At 39.9% G+C, this 23115-nt stretch overlaps 1 protein-coding gene across 1 annotated transcript; it reads left to right on the top strand.

Moving 5' to 3' along the window:
- The first annotated feature begins 1675 nt into the window (after window positions 1-1675).
- LOC129863790 (cytochrome c oxidase subunit 5B, mitochondrial) lies at window positions 1676-19981 on the top strand. Its single transcript, XM_055936046.1, has 4 exons — window positions 1676-1817; window positions 2278-2348; window positions 19127-19226; window positions 19414-19981. Exons 1-4 carry the CDS (start codon window positions 1721-1723, stop codon window positions 19524-19526), a joined length of 381 nt encoding a protein of 126 aa, XP_055792021.1. The 5' UTR covers window positions 1676-1720; the 3' UTR covers window positions 19527-19981.
- The last annotated feature ends 3134 nt before the right edge of the window (window positions 19982-23115 follow it).

Below are 23115 nucleotides of genomic sequence, written 5' to 3'. Positions count from 1 at the left end.
GATGCAGAGTTTTTACCAAATAGTCAATTTAGGATGTCAGTTATCCCGTGAGAGCTTTTGTCCCGAACCCATTACGATGTTTTAGGTGTCAAGCTTATTGTCATGTGGCAGCAGTGTGTAGGAGGGAAATTCCTAGATGTGAGAAATGTGCAGTTGGACATGAGACAAAGGAATGTGTGGTATCAGTGGAAAAAGTTGTGTGTAAACTGTAGGTGCTGTAGGTGCTAAACCCATGTTGCTGGAGATCAGAGGTGTACTGTGAGAGAAAGGAGAGTAGTAGAGTGTGAGGGGTCTTAAGAGTATTCCTGTGAGTAGGCTGAGATCAATAGAGTGATAGGATTAACATGTGTTTCAGTAGGGTTGGTTTTTTTGGCGTGCATGGTCATGGTTGTCAACAGTATCGTGGGAATAGAACGTAAGTCACAGAGGATAGATTTTGTGATGCTATCTGCAGAGAAGTACTTGGGTGTATGACATTTTACTGCAGAAGAGTTACAAGGTGTTTTGAGCGGATCAGGTAGGGCCAAGGTAGTGAAATAGTGATCAATCAATCAAATGTATTTATGAAGCCCTTTTTACATCAGTATCTGTCACAAAGTGCTTATACAGAAGAATTCAGCACGTTGGCTAGGAAAACACCCTAGAAAGTCAGGAACTTTTCTCTCCGGGCGCCGTTGAATGGAGTGATAACAAGGGTGGCATAAAGTGTTGAAGAGGAGCAGTTGAAATGGAAGATTCTCTGTGTTTGTGACGTCCACCGCTTGATGAGACGTAGATCCGGTGAGGAAAAGGAGAAGACATCTGTCATGCTGTGTTTTGATGCAGAGTTGTTACCAGATAAGGTCACGGTGGGAAGTGTCAGTTATCCTGTGAGAGTTAATGTCCCAAAAATATTACAGTGTTGTAGGTGTCAAGGTTATGGGCATATTGCAGCAGTGTGTAGGAGGGAGATGCCTAGATGTGAGAAGTGTGCAAGAGGGCATGAGACGAAGGAAAGTGCGGTATCGGTGGAGAAAGTTGTGTGTGTTAGTTGTGGGGGTGATCATGGGGCAGGAGATTTGAGATGTCCGGTGATAGAAAGGCAGATTGAGGTTGCCAGGGTTAAAGTAGCACAGAAAGTGTTGTATGCCGACGCAATGAATAGTGTTAGAGGAAGATGGTTACAGGGTGAAAGATCGTGAGAAGATTCCTGTGAGTAGGCAGAGATCAAGAGAGAGTAATGGGAACAATATGTGCTTCAGTAACATGGGCTTTTTAGCATTTATAGCCATGGTTGTTAATTGTACAGCAGAAATTAATTGAAAGTCACAGAAAATAGAGGTTGTAGTGGCAGCGGCAGAGAAGTACTTGAGATTGCGAAGATTTACTGCAGAACAGCTGCAGGAGATGTTGAGTGGTAGTGGTATGTCCCCTCAGACCATTGGTCTGGAGAAGGACTAGATAGGGTTAAATAGTGGAATGGGTGGTGTTTTTTTATAGAGTACTAATAGGTGGTATGGTAATTTTCCTTTTCCCCAATTTTGATTTATTGTATCTAAGAATATAATGTAGGTAGGCCGTGAATGGCATCACACACTAGTACAGTAGGTGGCGGTGTGTGCACCTTAAAGTTGGATGCGATCCGCCAATTAACTTCCAAAGAAGAAGAAGAAGCAGGAAGGTAAAAATATTTTAAACGTCATCAGCGTGCTGCCAGTTGTATTTTCGACCAGAAGGAGAAATGGCTGCAAGGTTACTGCTCCGATCGTCCATCAGGGCCGCTACAACTTGCCGGGCCGCCCCGGTCCCTATTCTCACCCGCGGCATGGCTGCTGGAGGTGAGTCGGTAATGTTGAGTTTTTGGGCAGAAGCATCATATTAGACATATTTGATGTCATGCCAAGGACATGCGATGCCAGGCAATGGCGCAAGGCTAGCTATCCAATTTATCAGAGCTAGCTAACAGTATAGTAATAGATGGCTGTTATAAAATGTTCCTTGTAGCAAAATATATATTTTTTATATGTCGTCCGTTTTTTGCTCACATGAAGTAGCTAACTGAGCAGATGTACATTTTTCCATGTTCCATATTGAGCTATTTTGTCTTTATAGCTACCTTAGCCAAAGATGGTGCATTAGCCTTCTAGCTTAGTGTCGACTTTTTTATTGTGTGTTGTTAGCGCGAAAGTAGCCCAGTGCTAATTTTGCTAGCTGGCTAGCTAATTCCAATCATTTCAGCTAGCTGATAAGCTAGTTAGTTAAGCTTGCTAGCAAACACTGATGATTACATGTTTTCAGGCATCCCCACCGACGAGGAGCAGGCCACTGGTCTGGAAAAGATCGTTATGAAGGCTGCCCAACAGGGCGCGGTACGTAAAGATTTTCGAATATTTGTAATAAAATTTTAACGTCAGGTGTATTGCACTAACTAACGTTAGAACGCTAGCGTTGGTGTAGCTCTCGAGAACCCAAGGCCAGGGTAAGTCTAATCAGTTTATTTATAGTTTCTGGTAGATCATCAAAATAAAAAAATCACATCACGTTTTTGTAATCATTAAGCAGTTTTGTTCATAATTAAGTAGAATACTTTTGGAAGTTAGTTGAACGTTTTAAAGGTATATTCCTATAACAGGTTGAAAATTACTCTGTCGCAACATCCTGTTGACAACAACCTTTGATAAATAGACCAATGTCAAAACAAAGGTCAGTTTAAATCAATGAATATGCTGAACCAGTTCATGATATATTTAAAACCTAAATATCAAATGTGTTACCTACACATGCATGTGTTACATTATTCATCATATTATTGTTTATTTTTTAGAGCACCTTATGACCTGCATTTGCACCAATCCCCCTGTTTTGACAAGTGGAGATAAATCACTCATATTAATTAGTATGCGCTGTTGAAATTAACACAACTAAAAAAACACATGGAAACTGGAAATATATTTTACACCACTCGTTAGAAGACAAGTTCCTGAAGACAGCCAGCTACATTTGAGCGATGCATTTTGATATGGGGTGGCTGAAACGCAACACTTATTTGTCAATCACTTGTACCGCTATCGTGTTAATCAATAGAATTGGGGGGTGGAGTAAGGTTGCACGTTCTATTCAAACTAACTACTATAAAACACATGGACTCTGGGAATAATATGTATATCACTAGTTAGACATGTTAATCCTGGCTTTTTGCAAACCTTTGGACTTCATTTTCATACCAGTGAGAAATTATATTTTTAAAGTACAAAAGATGCACTTAATGTACGCAGTTTAGCAAAGTTGCACCTGGCTTTAACACAGCCTCCAGCCAAGTTACGACACATCTTCTCACATTGCACTCGCATTTCCATTGGACCATTCCACGTTTCCGGTCGGAAGCAGGTGTTAAGGCGTCTGCGTGCTTCCCAGCCGATACAGTTCGGAAGAGTTTGTGCATATATTTGGATGACATTTTTATGTTTATGTTCATTTTGGGCTTCGCTGAGGGTTTTTTGGGCAAATTGTTTTTTTCTTGAGACATGCCCAAAGTCTCAGGAAAATCTTCAATTCAACGAAGGACTACTTGTTTTCATGCACATTGACATTTAGAAATACTGCACCAAACATCTTGGATGTAAAATTGCACGACTAAGATCTCTGCAAAAACGTCAAAGTATTGACAGATTTCTTGAGGTTTCTTAGATGAATTCTGACTATTTTGAGGAAGCTAGGGCATCTCAGTGGACAAACCTTACTATTGTTGCTTTTTGTCTCGTTTTTGAAGCAAAGGTCTTTTACGGGAGTGTGCGAACACACTTGTTCGCCTAGCTGACTTTGGCTGACGGCAAGCCAAACTGAAGCATGCTGATGCCTTTACTCAAAACAACTTTGATAAACTGCATACAGTAAGTTTATCTTTTGTATCTGGAACATTTGATCTTGTTCATATGAAAGTTAATGGGCAACTCCACCATGTTTCAACCTCATTTTCATTATCTCATCCAGCACAATACCAGTGTCAACATATATGTGCAAATTAGGCATTTCTATGTTGGAAAAAAATAACATCTGGTAGACCTTTAACTTAAATGAAAAAATTAACTAGGCTAGTTGGTTAAGAACAAATTCTTATTTACAATGACGGACTACACCGGTGTTAGCAATTGATGTTATTCTTCAATAACACTGACCCCAAAGCAAATCAGGTAGAAAAAATAGATTTATTTGAGAAGGACAAATCATAGATGCTATGCTGAAAAGTGGACTTCAGTCTTCCCTGTCCTCAGTTTTTCTCCACAGAACAAAGGACAGGATGCCACTTATAACCCCACCCTAGCCTGGGGTTGACCAATCAGAAGTCCTTGCAGTACAACTGGGCCAATGACCAAATAACAATTATCCTGTCCCAGACTCGATGTACAGAACGTAGCTCTGAGTTCAGGAGTGAAATTCCACAGATTTTAAACAGCTGTTGAACTGAAGACTAACTATTTACATTGACAATTCCCTATTGACCATTAGTACTATATTTAGTTTAGTACTCTTGTCTTTAGTCCTGTCATCCTCTGCGTTGTGTATTTATCTTCAAAATATTCTTGTACCGCCAGTTGTGCGCTGCCCTATGGGACTCCCAATCACGGCCGGATGTGAAACAGCTTGGATTTGAACCAGGGACTGGTTCTTGCACTGATGCAGTGCTTTAGACCGCTGCGTCACTCGGGAGCCCAAATCGTCAAGTAAAAAAATGAAAGTGCTATAAGCTTCGCGGTGCCGTGAAGAGCAAAAAAAGAGACCCTCCCTTGGCCTAGAAACTAGGGTCATTCTACCGTCATACCATATAGGGTATTAACGAATGTGTGAGCAAGGGGAGCTATTTCTAAAAACAAATGTTATTTTAAAAAATTGACGCACAAAACAATTTAGGCAACAGGGATCTTGATTTAGGAGGGGGTTGAATGTCTCTGCTGTAACCAAGAAGATTAATATTGACATCTAGTTGGCAAACTAAATGCATAGTTGGAGCTGGATATAATTTATTTGACATCTTAGATTTCTTATAGTTATAAGCGGTGGTGTAGCGTGCAGCCCCAGCAGGTGCTCCCAAACAGTGGCGGAATTGCTATTTAAAAAAAAAAAAATGTTTTTTATAAGTTCCAAATGTTTCAAACTATCGGGTGCAAGGTGTATTTGCGTTTAGACAGAGCATTGGGGGAGCGTTGGGACAATTTTCCATAAAGCATATTAACACGCTAGAACTGATGTGCATCAAAAAATAAAGGCCAACTCTGCAAGGTGACGTCAGAGTGCGCAGCTGAACACTGTATGCTGGAAAACACTCGGTTTGTTAGTTTTGATTAAAATGAAACGGCTATTAATTCAATACGAATACCAAACGTGTTTTTGCATGGGTTCCACGAGTACTAGCTGGCTGTACTACAGATACCTGTTGTGGGAAAGACTCATTGTTATCTTTTCAGAAAACTGGTTGCAGTAAAAGCAAACCTGGAATCTAAGGACATCCTGAGGGGAATAGACGAGTACCAACAGCTTTACGTCATGGAGGAACAACATACTACATCATGGAAAGATCCGACTACCTCACAAATGAACTTTAACCCGAACCCCAAAAAAGAAACCGATTCATCTACAGACACGGACGATTTACTTACCGTTGAAGTAGAGGCTAGTGCTCTGGCTGGAATTCATGCAACACTGTAAAAGTTGTGTGAGGAGGTAGCAGGTCTGAGGGGGCGTTTGGCGTTTAGCCAGAGTGAAATTCTCACGCTCCGAGGAGCGAACAAGGCACTCACAGCCAAGGTAAAAATCCACGAATCCAACATAGATTGTCTACTCAGGGAAAACAGGGTGGTGAAGGAGTCGCTACTAGACATACAGTCGTAGCATGCGTGAATCTTTTTTTCTGAGATTCCGGAGGACTCATCCAATAATCCAGAGGGCGTGATCAGAGAATTCATGCAATTCGCCTTAACTTCCTATAGAGACTGTAAACAAGGTGACTTTCCACCGAGTACAGACTTGGAGCTCAGAGTGACAAGACCATAAGTCCCCGTCCGATAATCACAAAATTTGAACACTACCAACAAAAGGAGCTGATCAAAGTCAGGGGAAGGGAGCTTAAAGGGACACATTCGGTCTCAATGACCAATTTCCATAAACAAACGTAGTAAGAGACTGTATCCGGTACAGAGACAAGAGGGAGAAGGGTAAGCGAGCCTTTCTCATTGTGGACAAAAAGCTATTCCCGTGACGGCTCCATAACACCATGGCTGTACTAAATTCTACAGGGACTTCAGGTTATGAAAAAAGTATGGGAACTGTAAAAATATGTGAACACAATGAAGTGGATATAAACACACTTACTCAATTACATTTTCGCTTGTACATACACACCTTATCTCGTTCTCTTCTCACTCCCTTTCTTCTCTTCCTCTCTCACCTCTCTGTCAAACTGTTTTATAATTTTATGTTTCTTGTTTCTTTATGTACTTGTCTACATGTTTATATATGTTTACAACAAGCAGGGAGAAGTTGTCAGAATAGGGGCGTTGGGGAATAATAACATATTGTACAGAATACATTTGTACTAGAGGTCAACCAAATATGATTTTTCAACGCCGATACCGATTTATTGGAGGGTCCAAAAAAGCCGATACCGATTAATCGGCCAATTTAAAAAAAAAAATATATATATATATATTTTTTTATGTATTTGTAATAATGCCAATTACAACAATACTGAATGAACACTTATTTTAACTTAATATAATACATCAATAAAATCAATTTAGCCTCAAATAAATAATGAAACATGTTAAATTTGGTTTAAATAATGCAAAAACAAAGTGTTGGAGAAGAAAGTAAAAGTGCATTATGTGCCATGTAAGAAAGCTAACGTTTAAGTTCCTTGCTCAGAACATGAGAACATATGAAAGCTGGTGGTTCCTTTTAACATGAGTCTTCAATATTCCTGGTAGGAAGTTTTAGGTTGTAGTTATTATAGGAATTATAGGACTATTTCTCTCTATACCATTTGTATTTCATATACCTTTGACTATAGGATGTTCTTATAGGCACTTTAGTATTGCCAGTGTAACAGTATAGCTTCCGTCCCTCTCCTCGCTCCTACCTGGGCTCGAACCAGGAAAACATCAACAGCCACCCTCAAAGCAGCGTTACCCATGCAGAGCAAGGGGAACAACTACTCCAAGTCTCAGAGCGAGTGATGTTTGAAACGCTATTAGCGCGCACCCCGCTAACTAGCTAGCCATTTCACATCGGTTACACCAGCCTAATCTCGGGAGTTGATAGGCTTGAAGTCATAATCAGCGCAATGCTTGAAGCATTGCGAAGAGCTGCTGGCAAAACGCACGAAAGTGCTGTTTGAATGAATGCTTACGAGCCTGCTGGTGCCTACCATCGCTCAGTCAGACTGCTCTATCAAATCATAGACCTAATTATAACATAATAACACACAGAAATGCGAGTCTTAGGTCATTAATATGGTCAAATTCGGAAACTATCATCTCAAACAAAACGTTTATTCTTTCAGTGAAATACGGAACCGTTCTGTATTTTATCTAACGGATGGCATCCATAAGTCTAAATATTCCTGTTACATTGCACAACCTTCAATGTTATGTCATAATTACATTAAATTCTGGTAAATTAGTTCGCAACGAGCCAGGCAGCCCAAACTGTTGCATATACCCTGACTCTGCGTGCAATGAACGCAAGAGAAGTGACACAATTTCATCTGGTTAATATTGCCTGCTAACCTGGAATTCCTTTAGCTAAATATGCAGGTTTAAAAATATATACTTCTGTGTATTGATTTTAAGAAAGGCATTGATGTTTATGGTTAGGTACAGTCGTGCAACAATTGTGCTTTTAAAACAAATATTGCTAGAACCTATTTCTTGAATTCTAAATATCAGACATTTGAAAGCTTTAATTTTGACCGTCACAATACCTCTGATGGCAGTAACTTTACAAGCAATAATTATGGTCAATTTAGAGTGAGAATAGTATCTAGGTATGGTAAGGGGGTGAAATAAGTATAGCCAGTTAAAATTGTAACGGTTTAGCAGATTATAAAAAAATATCACTTTTTACATGGCGAAAAGGAATATAAAATACTATTTACAGGAAACTCGCTGCATCCTTAGATGAAGTTGTGTGGAAAAAGAAATGGGGTGGTGAAATAATTTTCTGTCATGGACAAAGGATCTCAAAAGGTGTGATATTAATTATCAACAAAAATGTAGATCAATGTGGATCAATCAAGTCAGGGATGATTTGCAAGGAAGGTGGATCTTTTTGAATATGAAAGTGGACGAACAAGAGATTTGGCTCATTAATCTAGATAGTCCAAATCAGGATGATCCATACTACTTCGAAAACATTTAAACCAATTTATTGAACTTACAGGCAACAAATGATCAAATCATTATGGTAGGAGACTATAACAGTGTTAAGTACCTCAATGGACAGTAAAGGTAATCACTCTACAAACTATCATCACCGTGCCCTTAAGGAAATCACAAATATTATGGACCCATTAGAAATAGTATATATTTGTAGACTAAAAAATGTGCGATAGAGTAGACTTAATCAAGCTAGTTTCTTGTCTCTTTCTATTTTGCATAAAAAAAAAAAAATAGGAGACAGAATGCGATCGGATCATCATCTAATTGGCCTTCTCATAACTCTTATAGAATTTCCACGTGGACGGGGATATTGGAAATTTAATCAAAGTTTACTGGAGGAAAACTTAGTTAGAAATAAGACAAAATAATTTATAATAGAATTTTTCAGTATAACATAGGTTAAGCAATCCCCGTATTGTTTAGGAAACCTTTTTAAATGTACCCTCAGAGGTCATTCAATTCCTTATTTATCAATCATTTAAAAAATCAGTTTCTGTCTAAAGAGACAAGACTAACAAGGGAAGACGGAGTCAACTATGATTCTCCGAATTATTATATTTGATCTTTTCCGTCTCATTTTCTCCCACTGAATGAAGATTACGGTAAGGAATTCTTTCCAAATAATATAAAAAAAATAGAAAATTAACAAATGTACAGAAAGATCAGTGCGAAGGCCAAATTAGAGGAATAACTTGTTGAGGCCATTAAATCCTTTGTCTGGAAAAACCCCAGGGCTTGATGGCATGCTGGTAGAGGTATGTCAAGCATTTTTTGATATGCAAAATTTTTGTTAGCTTTGTTTTAACTTCACCTATAGAAATGGTAGTCTGTCAGGTACTCAGCAGGAAGGTTTGATTTCTCTATAAAAACAAGACACAGACTGGGTCTTTATTTGCCGTCTATCTAAAAAAAAAAAAAAAAACTGGAGGCCCCTTACACTTCAATGTTGTGAGGCAAAAATACTAGTGAAATGCATAGCACTCAAAAAAATAAATAAAGGGTTTTACCAGGTATTGTTCATCCTGATCAGACTTCTTTTTTTTTTTTTACATGGATGATACATTGGAGATACGACAACTACTAGAAATAATAGAACATCATGAAACATCTAAGACGCCATGCCTGGTATTTATAGCGGGTTTTGAAAAGGCATTTGATAAAGTAAGACTAGATTTTATTCATAAATGCCTGGATTTTTTTTCAATTTAGGTGATTCTCTTAGAAAATGGGTAATAATAATGTATTTATTTATTTTACCAGGTAAGTTGACTGAACACGTTCTCATTTGCAGCAACGACCTGGGGAGTAGTTACAGGGGATGAATGAGCAAATTGTAAACTGGGGATTATTAGGTGACCATGATGGTTTGAGGGCCAGATTGGGAATTTAGCCAAGACACCAGGGTTAACACCCCTACTCTTACGATAAGTGTCATGGGATCTTTAATGACCTCAGAGAGTCAGGACACCCGTTTAACGTCCCATCCGAAAGACGGCACCCTATACAGGGCAGTGTCCCCAATCACTGCCCTGGGGCATTGGGATATTTTTTTAGACCAGAGGAAAGAGTGCCTCCTACTGGCCCTCCAACACCACTTCCAGCAGCATCTGGTCTCCCATCCAGGGACTGACCAGGACCAACCCTGCTTAGCTTCAGAAGCAAGCCAACAGTGGTATGCAGGGTGGTATGCAACCCCAGGTGTAAAATAGTAAATAATGGCTACTTCTCAGAGTTTTGAATTGTCAAGAGGAGTTAAACAAGGGTGTCCGCTGTCATATATCTATTCATTATGGCCATCGAAATGCTAGCTATTAAAATCAGATCCAATAACATTAGAGGATTAGAAATCCAAGGCTTAAAAACAAAGGTGTCCATATGCCGACGACTCACGTTTTTATATTACGTCCGCAAGCTAGATCCCTGCAATGTCTCATTGAAGATCTAGATAACCTTTCTGGACTAAAACCTAATTGAGAAGTGTACAATATTATGTATTGGATCTTTAAAAAAATACAACTTTTACATTACCATGCAGTTTACCTATAAAATGGGCTGATGCTGAAGTAGACATACTTGGTATTCATATCACAAAATATATAAATAAGCTCTCCACAATGAATTTCAATAGAAAATGATGAGATCCTGCAACCATGGAGAGGTAAATACCTGTCTATTTATGGAAAAATTGCCCTGATTAACTCAGTCATATCTCACTTACTTATGGCGCTGCCTACTCCTGATGATTCGTTTTTCAAATCATATGAGCAAAACAAATTTAGCTTTATCTGGGACGCTAAACCAGACAAAATAAAACGTGCCTATCTATATAATGAATATGTATTGGGTGGTTTGAGATAATTAAATATGAAAGCACAAAACCAGTCTCTAAAAGCTTCACTTATTCAAAAGTTTTACTTGAACCCTAAATGGTTCTCAAGTAGAATACTAAGAAAAGCTCATCCATTGTTTAAAATGTGCGTTTTTGTCTCATGTTCTATTGATTGAAAATTATATTTTGATATTTTGAAAAAAGTATCTATTTTTCAAGAGAGCTGGCTACAATTTCATCCCCCTTAAAAGAGAGCACAAATATAATGGCTGAACTCAAATGTGCTGGTTGATAAAATACCTGTATTTATGGGAAAGGGTATTTTTGTTAACTCTACCATCCCAATATCATTTATGTCCTTCATGGAGTTACCAGAATTGTACGAGAAGGTCTGCTCAATCCAAGAGTGCAACCAATTGATTACAGCATTACCCCAAAAATGGAGGCAGCAGCGGGAGGAGGTATGGAACTGGTCTGTCTGCCCAGAAAATGTCATTGCTTTAGAATCTTCTGATAGGCTAATTGACATAATTTGAGTCAATTGGAGGTGTACCTGTGGATGTATGTCAAGCCCTACATTCAAAATCAGTGCCTCTTTTCTTGACATTATGGGAAAATCAAAAGAAATCAGCCAAGACCTCAGAAAAAAATTGTAGACCTCCACAATTCTGGTTCATCCTTGGGAGCAATTTCCAAATGCCTGAAAGTACCATGTTCATCTGTACAAACAACAGTACGCAAGTAGTAACACCATGGGAACACGCAGCCATCATACCGCTCAGGAAGGAGACTCGTTCTGTCTCCTAGAGATTAATATACGTTGGTGTGAAAAGTGCAAATCAATCCCAGAACAACAGCAAAGGACCTTGTGAGGATGCTGGAGGAAACGGGTACAAAAGTATCTATATCCACAGTAAAACGAGTCCTACATCAACACAACCTGAAAGGCCGCTCAGCAAGGTGGAAGCCACTGCTCCAAAACAACAAAAAGGCCAAGCAATACTATTAAATACTAATTGAGTGTATGTAAACTTCTGACCCACTGGGAATGTGATGAAAGAAAAAAAGCTCAAATAAATAATTCTCTACTATTATTCTGACATTTCACATTCTTAAAGTAACGTGGTGATCCTAACTGACTGAAGACAGGGGATTTTTACTAGGATTAAATGTCAGAAATTGTGACACTGCATTTAAATGTATTTGTCTAAGATGTATGTAAACTTGCGACTTCCGTAGAAATCCAAAGAGGGTGGCCAGCAGAGATAGATGGGAGTGGAGTTGCTGTGCGAGAGAGAATGATGGTCAAAGTAAAAAATAAAAATAAAAAGTATGTTTTAAATGACATTGAGGGGCAGTGTTTTTACAGCTAATGCAGGTTTGCCTGAGGCTGATGCCGTGCAGGTGTTTGTACACACACACTCCAATTCAAATACACGGACACACACGTAATAGTGCCAGACATGCACTCAAACATATTTAGTTGGCATTGCTGTTCGGATTTGAGTTGTCCTTGATGTCCTTTATGTTTTTAATTTCTTTGCGTTTTGTTGTTTTTCTTCTCTTTTCTCTTTAGTTCATTTTGTTGGTCCATTGGGGGGGTTCTTAGAAATGGGGAATGGAATTAATTGTATTTTTATTTTTTCTTCTTGGGGTGGGGACTGTGGGAGTGGTCTCGGATGGTTGAGGGACAGCTATTGGGAAACTGTAGGGGGGGAATCTTGTCGAGTTCATGTTTTTTGGGCTGGTGGGAGATCTGTCAATGTGCCCCTGAGCAGGGCATTGACCCTGGATGCTTCTGTGTCGCTCTAAATGGGAGTCTGTTGGATGACTGGTGTGTAGTTGTTGAGCGGCTTCACTGCAAGTATATTGTATGTTTCGGATATTCAATCAAATAAATTAAAAAAGGCTAAAGTGGACGTCCAATGGCCCAATGTAATGCAATGGAATTTGAGTTAAGGGCTTGTGTTGAGGTAAAATGGCTGGTATTTTGTCAAGTGTCAGTTTGGCAGCTAGGTCACACTATCAGTTTGACAGTGATCTTCGACTCTTTCTCCTTCTCCCATCTGGCTCTCTCTGTCAGCATTTGCCCTGGTCTGATATTTGCCTCCCTTTGGAAAATCTAACCATAACTCTGTCCTCCTGGTGGCCGGTGATTTTAATTGAAGAAAAACTGAAATCTGTTTATTTTTACCTCATTTCTACCAGCATGTAACCTGTACAACTAGAGGGATACATACTCTAGATCACCTTTACTCCACACAGAGACGCGTACAAAGCTCTCGCACGCCATTTGGAAAATCTGACCATAACGCTATCCTCTCGTTTTCTGCTTATAAGCAAAAACTCAAACCGGAATTACCAGTGAAACGCTCAATACAAAAGTGGTCACATGAAGTGGCTGTTAAGCTACAGGACTTTCGCTAACAGACGAATAGGTTCTGTGATTCATCTGAAAACATTGAAGAGTTTACAAGATAAGTCACTGGCTTCATTAACCCTCAAGTCTAAGCTGGGTGGGGGGGGTTGTTGTAAGCTAAAATATGGATTTGTTTTGGTCTTACCAAGGATCGGTTTTAATTTTAAGACCCCTTAAGGTATAAAGATATAAATTATTGGATGAAACATTGAATTTGGCATTACTGCTATTAGCCAATAGAAACGCATTGAATAAGTCCCCCAAAAAATCCAAAGGAAGTTTGTTCTGAAGTGTCCTATATATATGAGAGATGTATAAGAAAGATCAGGATTATTATTATTATTTTTTTTACATGTATTTATCCCCTTAGTTTAGTGCCTAAAATATCTCAATATATACTTTCTTTTTTTTAACCATCATGAGGTTTGTGGGCATCCTAGAGCTAAAGTGGTTCAGTAGTGGTCATTACACTTTGTAGGCCAAACCGTTTGGACACTACAGACATTTTTGTGAGAAGATCGCTCAAGCTCTGCCATCTTTCACCGGAAAGGGTGATATCAGTGGATGTTTTGGATTGAGACGCAGCCCATGCAAAAACAACATATCTCTAGCTTAACAGACAAATTTTGATGGGGATTTTATGTTACTTAGATTTCCATGGGGCTGTGTAAATGTATTGGCCAAGGGTTTTAAGTGCATCAACGGCGTCGTCCCCGGTGACCGTACGTACATATCCCAACCAGAAGCCATGGATTACAGGCCACATCTGCCTTGAGCTTAAGTCAAGAGCTGCCGTTTTCAAGTAGAGGGACACTAATCCGACCGCTTATAGGAAATCCTGCTACGACCTCAGAGCCATCAAACAGACAGTGTCTACACAGGACTAAGATTGAATCCTACTACGCCGGCTCTGATTCTCGTCAGATGTGGCAGGGCTGTGGCGGTCACACACTTTTGTCAGCCGGTGATTGTCTCACGGTAATTGACCGTTAATTAACATAAACATGTTTAGTATCTCCTGGCTTCCATGCATAGCCTACAAGCTACTGACACAGACCTTTTTGGAACATCTACATTTAAAACTAATAAATCGATGTCAAATATTCTACACGATCACAATAAATCCATTATTTTACACAGGTCTAAAGAAACATAATATGAAGAAAATTTAGTACATTTCAGAAGAACAGAATAGCATGCGGAGTTGTCCTTATGTTAGGCCCTGATATGGCTATGCCACGTGGCTGTCGGCTACGGTAGTTAATTTAGCAGACAAGATTTGCTTAGAATTCCATGGCATACATTTTTAAGTTTATAGTATGAGGGATACAGTTGAACATAGCTGAATAAAATAGAAAGGATATTTTCTCCAAACGATTTCAAAGGAAGTGCACACATGCAGCTGTTCTGTGTTGAGCTGCACACCATCACGCTCATTCACAATTTGACAAGCACTTGATATTTTCACCGACCCTTGAATTTCCCGGCAGCATCCCCCTTGTGTGCCCGTAATGCCCTCTAAAAAATTCCATGCCTTTTGTGTCCTTGGGCTGAATATAATAATTGTAATTCCCGGCTGCCGTGCTCCGAAGCCCCTCATTCACTTGGCTCCTTCAGATTGGAACCAATGCATTTCAACTCATAAGTCGGCTACAATTCAATTAAATTCCGGCGCCCATATTGAAAATGTTACAGGTTTCCATATTTAGCCTAATTTTCATCAGCCAACAAGATGAGTAGGCCTAACGAAAAGCAAAGCCAATATCAATCTACTATCCCTAATAGTACAAAAGTTGACCTATGCTTTTAATCAACTGTTCTTCTGTGCAAGAAGTAAATATTCCAAACCTACTCTGGGACAGTTGTGGGATGCGATAGATCCCAAATTAATACAACTACTCACATCAATCTTTAAAAAGCATTGAAGCTGATGCAACAGATCAGAACATTTAGATTAAAATGTTGAAAAGCTATTATGTGACTTCTTCACATTTTAAGCGCAGCAATGCGCACATGGTAGTAGGCTATAAGCGCGAATGTTCCAAAATCCAATCAATTAGCGGGAAAACACTTCTGGAAAGTGAAGGCATATGCGATTTATGCATGTAATGCTTTATTCAAAAGGTGCGTATTTATGGTGACCAATATCTTCCCCAAACTTAACTCATGCGCAGCCTATGTATACCTGTTAGGCTCTACCGGTTATAAAGCAGACTAATGTGCTTAATTTTAAGGAGCTATTTGGCCACTTTAGTTGTGATATAAACCTTATCAAAACATATAGGCCTATGGGCTAAGCTACATAAGGTGTGTGACTATGATTTGAAAAAGGCATTTGCTATTCCTTGCCTTACTGCACAAGCTGGGTATCATTCACAAGTGATAATACATGATAATACATTTCAGTTGTCGTACCCCATCAGAAGCCAAAATATAAGCTTTTACTCCATTGTAAACCAACACTAGGCCTATATAGCCTCTAAACATGCTTAAAACAATAATTTAGATATCTTGGATGTTCAGTCCTTGCATCCCCTAGCTCTATAAATTTGAGAGTGGTTACATTTCTCCAGGCCCATCACTCAGCTTTTTACCAAAACAGAGGCAAGGAAACCACATTATTGTTTCAAATGCTGATTGCTGCTTTAAGGTCTATGTCCCTATAGTTGAAAAATGTGATAGAAAGCTACCATTGCTGCACTGCTGTGTTATCACTTTCTTTCATCCCTCCATTCCATACATTTTCCCCCCCATAGAGATTTTACCCTATGACAAACAATGTCAGTTTCCACCAAGTTATTGCTCACTTATACCCTTTAAAATTATACATCATTGGAAAGATTAGTCACAGTTAAATCAGACACATTTTCGGAATGTTCAGGTCCACAGAACTTTGACCTCTAGGGTACATATCAGAATAACCCGTATAAAATGTGTTTTAAAAAATTAAAAAATAAAAATTTAAACTTTGTTTGACAAGTGGTTCTGACAGGTCATGAAATTACCTTCCAAATGATAGTGTATTTAGAAAGTATTCACATCCCTGATTCAATACTTTGTAGAAGTACCTTTTGGCAGTGATTACAGCTGTGAGTCTTTCTGGGAAAGTCTCCAAGAGCTTTCCACACTTGGATTGTGCAACATATCCCATTATTCTTAACAAAATTCTTCAAGTTCTGCCAAATTAGTTGTTGATCATTTCTAGACAACCATTTTCAGGTCTTGACATATTTTGATGTAGATTTAAGTCAACTGTAACTCGGCCACTCAGGAACATTCGGTCTTCTTGGTAAGCAACTTCAGTGTAGATTTGGCCTTTTGTTTTAGGTTATTGTCCTGTTGAAAGGTGAATTAATCTCCCAGTGTCTGGTGTAAAGCAGACTGAACTAGGTTTTCCTCTAGGATTTTGTCTCTTTTTTTTCTTTTTTTTTATCCTTAAACTCATCCTTAACAATTACAAGCATACCCATAACATGATGCAGCTTGAAGATATGATGAGTTGTAAACAGAGTTACACATGGGATAAACAAACGTACAGTCAATAACACAATAGAAAAATATATATACAGTTTGTACAAATGTAGTAAGATTAGGGAGGTAAGGCAATAAATAGGCCATAGTGGTGAAATAATTAAAATTTAGCAGGGAGATAAGAGATAATTGTATGTGGGGTGTAAAGATAGCAGTTACTCCATGCAATTTGCAACAAAAAAAATGCTACTTTCTCTCCTGAAGTTATTTAGGCTTAACATAAAAGGGGTTGAAAACTTAAGACATTTCAGCTTAATTGTTTGTATATAATTTCTAAAAAAAAACAATTCCGCTGACATTATGGGGCAGTGTGTGTAGATCAGTGATGATATAAATGTGATACATTTAAATTCGGGCTGTAACAAAAGGTGGAAAAAGTCAAGGGGTGCGAATACTTTCTGAAGGCACTGTATAGAGGTAACTTTTGCTTCCCTGAAAATCAGTGTCGTTCCCAAAAATCCCATATCGGCAGGCTCTGCTAGTGTCACTGGGCAGCTCGCAGCTGGATTTCCATTTGTAATCTGATAGTTTGCAAGCCCGGCGGTCACGAGTCAAATTCCACGTGACTGTTTAGTCACGGTAATTAGGCTTCTCCAAGCTCTAATGCTGCTGATGGTCATTACCGAACTTGCCAACTGCCTGGTACTCAGCACTCCATTTTCCCTCTAATCACTGACACGAATAAAAATCGTATCGAAAATCTAATCAATCACTTCATGACCGCCCATGAGCTCATGTTGTGCTACATTTCTATGGGCTATGTGTGAGAGAACAACAGAGTTTTGATGGATTCCATCAGATTTCTGTAGGCCTACTATTTATCAACTCTCCTAATATTAAGCACATCACTTCGCTTTACAACAGGAGTATAGCCTACCTGGATGGCATGAAAATGAACCATGGGAAAAGCGTCCATTCGCCATTTAAGTGTGTAGTTGGCATGTTTTGTCCTTCTCATGCCCCTGTTCCAAGACCGGAGCATGATAATGGTTCGTTCTAAATCAAAACTAATTTCACACTTATTATCTAGTATATGCAAAGACATTAAATGAATAATAGTTTGATGGGTGACAATATTAGCCTATCACGTGGATCATGTATTGTAACTTGTGAATGATACCCAGCTTGTGCAGTAAGACAAGGAATAGCAAATGCCTTTTTCAAATCCTAGCTTGTAGCTTAGCCCATAGGCCTATATGTTTTGATAAGGTTTATATCACAAGTAAAGTGGCCAAATAGCTCCTTAAAATTAAGCACATTAGTCTGCTTTATAACCGGTAGAGCCTAACAGGTATACATAGGCTGCGCATGAGTTAAGTTTGGGGAAGATATTGGTCACCATAAATACGCACCTTTTGAATAAAGCATTACATGCATAAATCGCATTTGCCTTCACTTTCCAGACGTGTTTTCCCGCTAATTGATTGGATTTTGGAACATTCGCGCTTATAGCCTACTACCATGTGCGCATTGCTGCGCTTAAAATGTGAAGAAATCACATAATAGCTTCAACATTTTAAGCTAAATGTTAAAACAAACCTACTATTAAAATTATAGACTGATTATTTCTTTGTTAGTGGGCAAACGTACAAAATCAGCAGGGGATCAAATACTTTTCCCCCTCACTGTACATCTCCCTTAATGTCAGCAAGACAAAGAAGCTGATCATGGACTACAGGAATCGGATGGCCGAGCACGCCCCCATCCACATCGACGAGGCTGTAGTGGAGCATGTTGAGAGCTTCATCTTCCTCGGTGTCCACATCACTGCCAGCTGATGAAGCGTGATTCCTCACTCCAGAGAACAAGCTAGTGTGGGCTACCACTTTGCGGCTGAGCCATTTTTGCTCCTAGACGTTTCCACTTACAATAACAGCACTTACAGTTGACCGGGACATCTCTAGCAGGGCAGATATTTGTCAAACTGACTTGTTGAAAAGATGGCATACTATGATTGTGTCATGTGGAAAGTCAGTTCTTCAGTAAGGCCATTCTACGGTCAAAGTTTGTCCTATGGAGATTGGGTGGCTGTGTGCTTGATTGTATACACCTGTCAGCAACGGGTGTGGCTGAAATAGCCGAATCCACTAGTTTGAAGGGGTGTCCACATACCTTTGTATCTACCTTGATTACCTCGGACCCCTGCACATTGACTCTGTACTGGTACCCTGTGTGTATATAGCTAAGTTATTGTTATTTATTGTGTATACCTCTTATTTTTCTCTGCATTGAGAGAAGGGGATGGTAATTAAGCATTTCACTGTTAGTCTACACCTGTTGTTTTATGAAGCATGTGACAAAATATGATTTGATGTTACTTGGCTAACTTAGCTAGGATCATTACAAGGTTTCTTAGTGGGCTTTGCCCTTATTGTAGTTCACTCTCTCATACTGTATAAGTCTATTACTGAACCTGCCTTGTTTGAATTTTTCCAGGACCCCTACAGCATGCTGAAACCCAAGGAGTATGCTGGCTCCAAGGCTGACCCTCATCTGGTGCCCTCCATCACCACAAAGAGGATTGTGGGCTGTGTCTGTACGTGACTGGCTTCATATTAGTCTTTCAACAGCTGTCTGGTAGCTTTCTGTTGCCAGAAGCCATTCCACTCTCATTTGTCTTGGCTGTCTGATTGTTGTAGTCTCTGCTCATATCTAATCTCTCCTTCAAACACTCTCTCTGCCTCTCCTCTCCCTCTCTCCCCTCTCCCTCTCTCCATCTCTAGGTGAGGAGGATAACACAGCAGTGGTGTGGTTCTGGCTTCATCAGGGCGAGGCTCAGCGCTGTCCCTCCTGTGGCTCCCACTACAAGCTGATGCCCCACGAGCTGCCACACTAAAATATATACACCCTCTATCTATTATATACGTACACACCTATTCCCTTACATTCACTCTGAAAGATTCCAGCTTCTTTAGAATGGGGTAAAGTGGGGTTAGACGGTGATGTCAGAAATCACAATGCTCTTTCAGGAAGTGTATTTGCACTGGGAGTAGGGGTTTCTAAATTAGAATGTTGTGCACTTTCTGGTTTCCTTTTATGATTTCTTTCCTGTCCAATTCTTCTTTATCTCATCCTAGTGTCTACTTCATGATCTGACCTCAATGTCGTTCTGTGCTTACAGTACCAGTTATTGTTATAAACGTACCAAAGGCCTAGGCTTTACGGTGTGGGACACAATGTTATTTTTCAAGCAATTCTATTCAAACAGCAGTTTACGTTGACGTATGTACTGTACAATGTTACACTTGGTCCAGTTACCCCTCTTATCAAACCAATAAACTCTTAACTCCCCTTGCTTTTTCAGTGGTGAAGTGTAGATTGTGGTGGTGATAGCGGGACCCTTGTGGTGGGTTGTGTTATGTTCTGTATATGTACCACAGTTTTGTAAGTCTCTCGGTATGACTTGCTTCTGCTACATGTGGCCAGTCACCAACAGCGGGTGACGTTTACCATCAGATTATCCCAGTTCTGTGCTTCCCTGCAGATGTTCCATATTCTTTCTATATAATAAGTACGGTTACATGCACACAATACGATTTATTGTGGGTAGTCAGATGACTATAATGGTTTGATTTTAAAATGTTCACATATTTTGCAAGAAGAACAATTTCCCTAATCGTGTTTACGTGGACACATGAAGTCAGGCTACCTGATGGGACTTTGATGAATGCAGAAAATCGCCATTCAAAATAAAGGTTCTACTTGACCGACCATGTTATTTTTGGGAGTTCGATCTAGAAGTGTAGGTGAGCAGAGTAGAACACTTCAAATGAAAGGAGAGCCGCACACTAGGGGTTCAGACATAATAACCTAATATCCAACGTTTAAACAGACAAGCTGTCTTCATCAGGGTATAATGACAAACACTGCGGGGTGACTAGATTATATGGTGTCAAAGGACACATACAGGGGTCAAATCATGGCTGGGTGTGGCCTGAGATCAAGAAAACATACAAAAAAACAAATGGATAGCATACGATCATCGACAGAATTTGGCTACATAGGCCTGCAAAATCACAAGAATGGCTTCAGATCAAAATCTAAGTTGAGACCGAAAGGAAATTAAAGTTCCAGGCAGCCTCTCGTTTTAACAATAAATTGCCGAGGTTACCCCCTTTCCTAGGGAGGGTGACATGTTCGATGCCGATAGAACGTAGGGACATGTCACTCGCGTTAGAGGGAGGCTCACTCGAGTCGGCTGGTGCTATTACATGCACAGACAGAATACACTGCTGAAACGGTGATTTAAGGTGTTTGTATGTTGTAATAATTCAAAGTTGCCCTGGAAACCAAGTTTTAATCAGCGTATGCTTACTTCGATTATGACCCACGTGGCGATTTTTAATGAGAAAAGTAAGGCGTTTACATGACTAATGCCATGCTCTGCCTACTGCCATAAGCAGTTTATTATGATTTTGTGAACCGTACTGACTCCTTCAGGGACTGGCAGATTGATATCATTGAAAAAAAACTACGTCTGCCTAGTTATTCCTGAGGATCTTGAGTGAGTCGTTCGGCTGGTTAGTTTGGAAACTGCTGTTTTGAAGCACGTCTACATCTGTCTGACTCTACAACTTCTGTATCGGACAGAACATCAGAATGTCTGAGTTCCTTCGTTTTAAGTTAGTCACACTAGTGTTATTCCATTCTCACAGTGGGCCTACAGTATGTTGATACGGATGTCTTCCACAAGATGGCGGGAGATATGAGGATTCTTTGACCCACTGCTTGTCTTCAAATGACACCTTATTCACTATAGTGCACAACTTTTAAATGACACCATATCCCCCTCAGAGTGCACTATATTAAATGACCCCATTCCCCATATAGTGCACTACTAAGTGGAGGGGGAATAGTCTAGGTTTAGGTTGTCAGGGATTTGCCCGGGGCTAAAATCCTCTGTGGCCTAATGAAGTTGCGTTTCCATGGCTACTGGAAGAAAAGGATGGTGTGATGCCCAATTACCCATTGTGTTTTTATATATATCTTTTCCTGTGTATTTGGGACTCATTCCTTGTCCTTCTATATCACAGGTGTCAAACTCATTCCACGGAGGGCCGAGTGTCTGCGGGTTTTCGTTCCTCCCTTGTACTTGATTGATGAATTAACATCACTAATTAGTTAGGAACTCCCCACACCTGGTTGTCTAGGGCTTTATTGAAAGGAAAAACCAAAAACCTGCAGACACAAGGCCCTCCGTGGAATGAGTTTGACACCCCTGTTCTATATTGTCATCTCCTCTACCCATTACCACTCTTTCAGGAGAGGTTGAGAGAGGGGGAGGAAGAGAGGACAGTCACATCCTACAGGCCTGAGAAATGCCTGACTTGAGCATGGTGAGCTGGGAAATTATTTATACTGCAGGAAAGGAGGTAGGAAGGGTGGAGAGGAAAAAGGGGGATATGATGAGTGAGAAGGGAGAGAGTGAATGCCATAGAGAGGAGAAGAGGTAGATGGAAAGGGGGAGAGGCAGAAAGGCTAAGTGTTTTGGGAGGAGAACTCAGGAGGATTACATCAACTGTGCTGACTTTATTAAGCTGCAGTTGTTACTTTTTGTCTACTGCTGCTGAGCCACTGCTCTCCTGTCTTTCACTGAGACACAGAGGTCTGATTTGGAGGGAACTGTCCTACCTTCAGTCTGCTGCTGGCATGGTCTCCTCTCCTAGAGGTCCAGAGTGTCTTACCCTGTCTTCATCATGGGCATGTCTGCTGTGAGAGCCCCCTGTCAGCTCCAGCATCGGGATACTAGGGTCAGATCAGCCAGATGGGTCTGAGACCATAAGACCTTCCTGACCCTGCTGTATGTTTGTGTTAGTTAGAAAAATGAGTTTAAGTATCACTGCAGATTTGATTTTAAAACCACATTGTGGACAACCCCAATTGCTTTTTGAGATACTAAAAACAATCATGGTCAAACATGGTACAAGCATCATCTATAATACATGACATCTATGCATAAACAAAGTACAGTGGATAAAAGGATGATAGGATGTCAGGCTTTGGCACAGGCATTTACACTAAGGCATGAGCTTCAGTTTCAATGGAACCATCGTTACATAAAGTACAAACGCGTTAATCTAGGGGAGTGTTTGTGCATCAACCAGACTCGAGCGAGAGGGGCCACTCCACATCTACATTTTGCAAAAGAGCTTCGATTTTGCTGGGATAAAACGGTAAGTACATAAGGTTATATCCCCAAAGTGCATTTAAAAAGGCTTGTTACTTTCAGGTTCATTTATCAGTTACCACTTTAGTTCATTGTGTTCTAAAAGTGCTCATTCAAAAGCATTACTGTCACTTCTAGGATACACTCAGTGAGCTGAGTCATATGGTTGGAGTTAAAAAAGGCTTTGACGTGGTGTATAAATACACCTCTACATAGATGTTCATTTGGAATGCTGCAAAATCTCTACCAATTAAAAGAA

This window comes from Salvelinus fontinalis, chromosome 10, assembly GCF_029448725.1.
Source record: "Salvelinus fontinalis isolate EN_2023a chromosome 10, ASM2944872v1, whole genome shotgun sequence".
Classification (NCBI taxonomy): domain Eukaryota; kingdom Metazoa; phylum Chordata; class Actinopteri; order Salmoniformes; family Salmonidae; genus Salvelinus; species Salvelinus fontinalis.
This window is presented reverse-complemented; position numbering and strand designations above follow the sequence as displayed.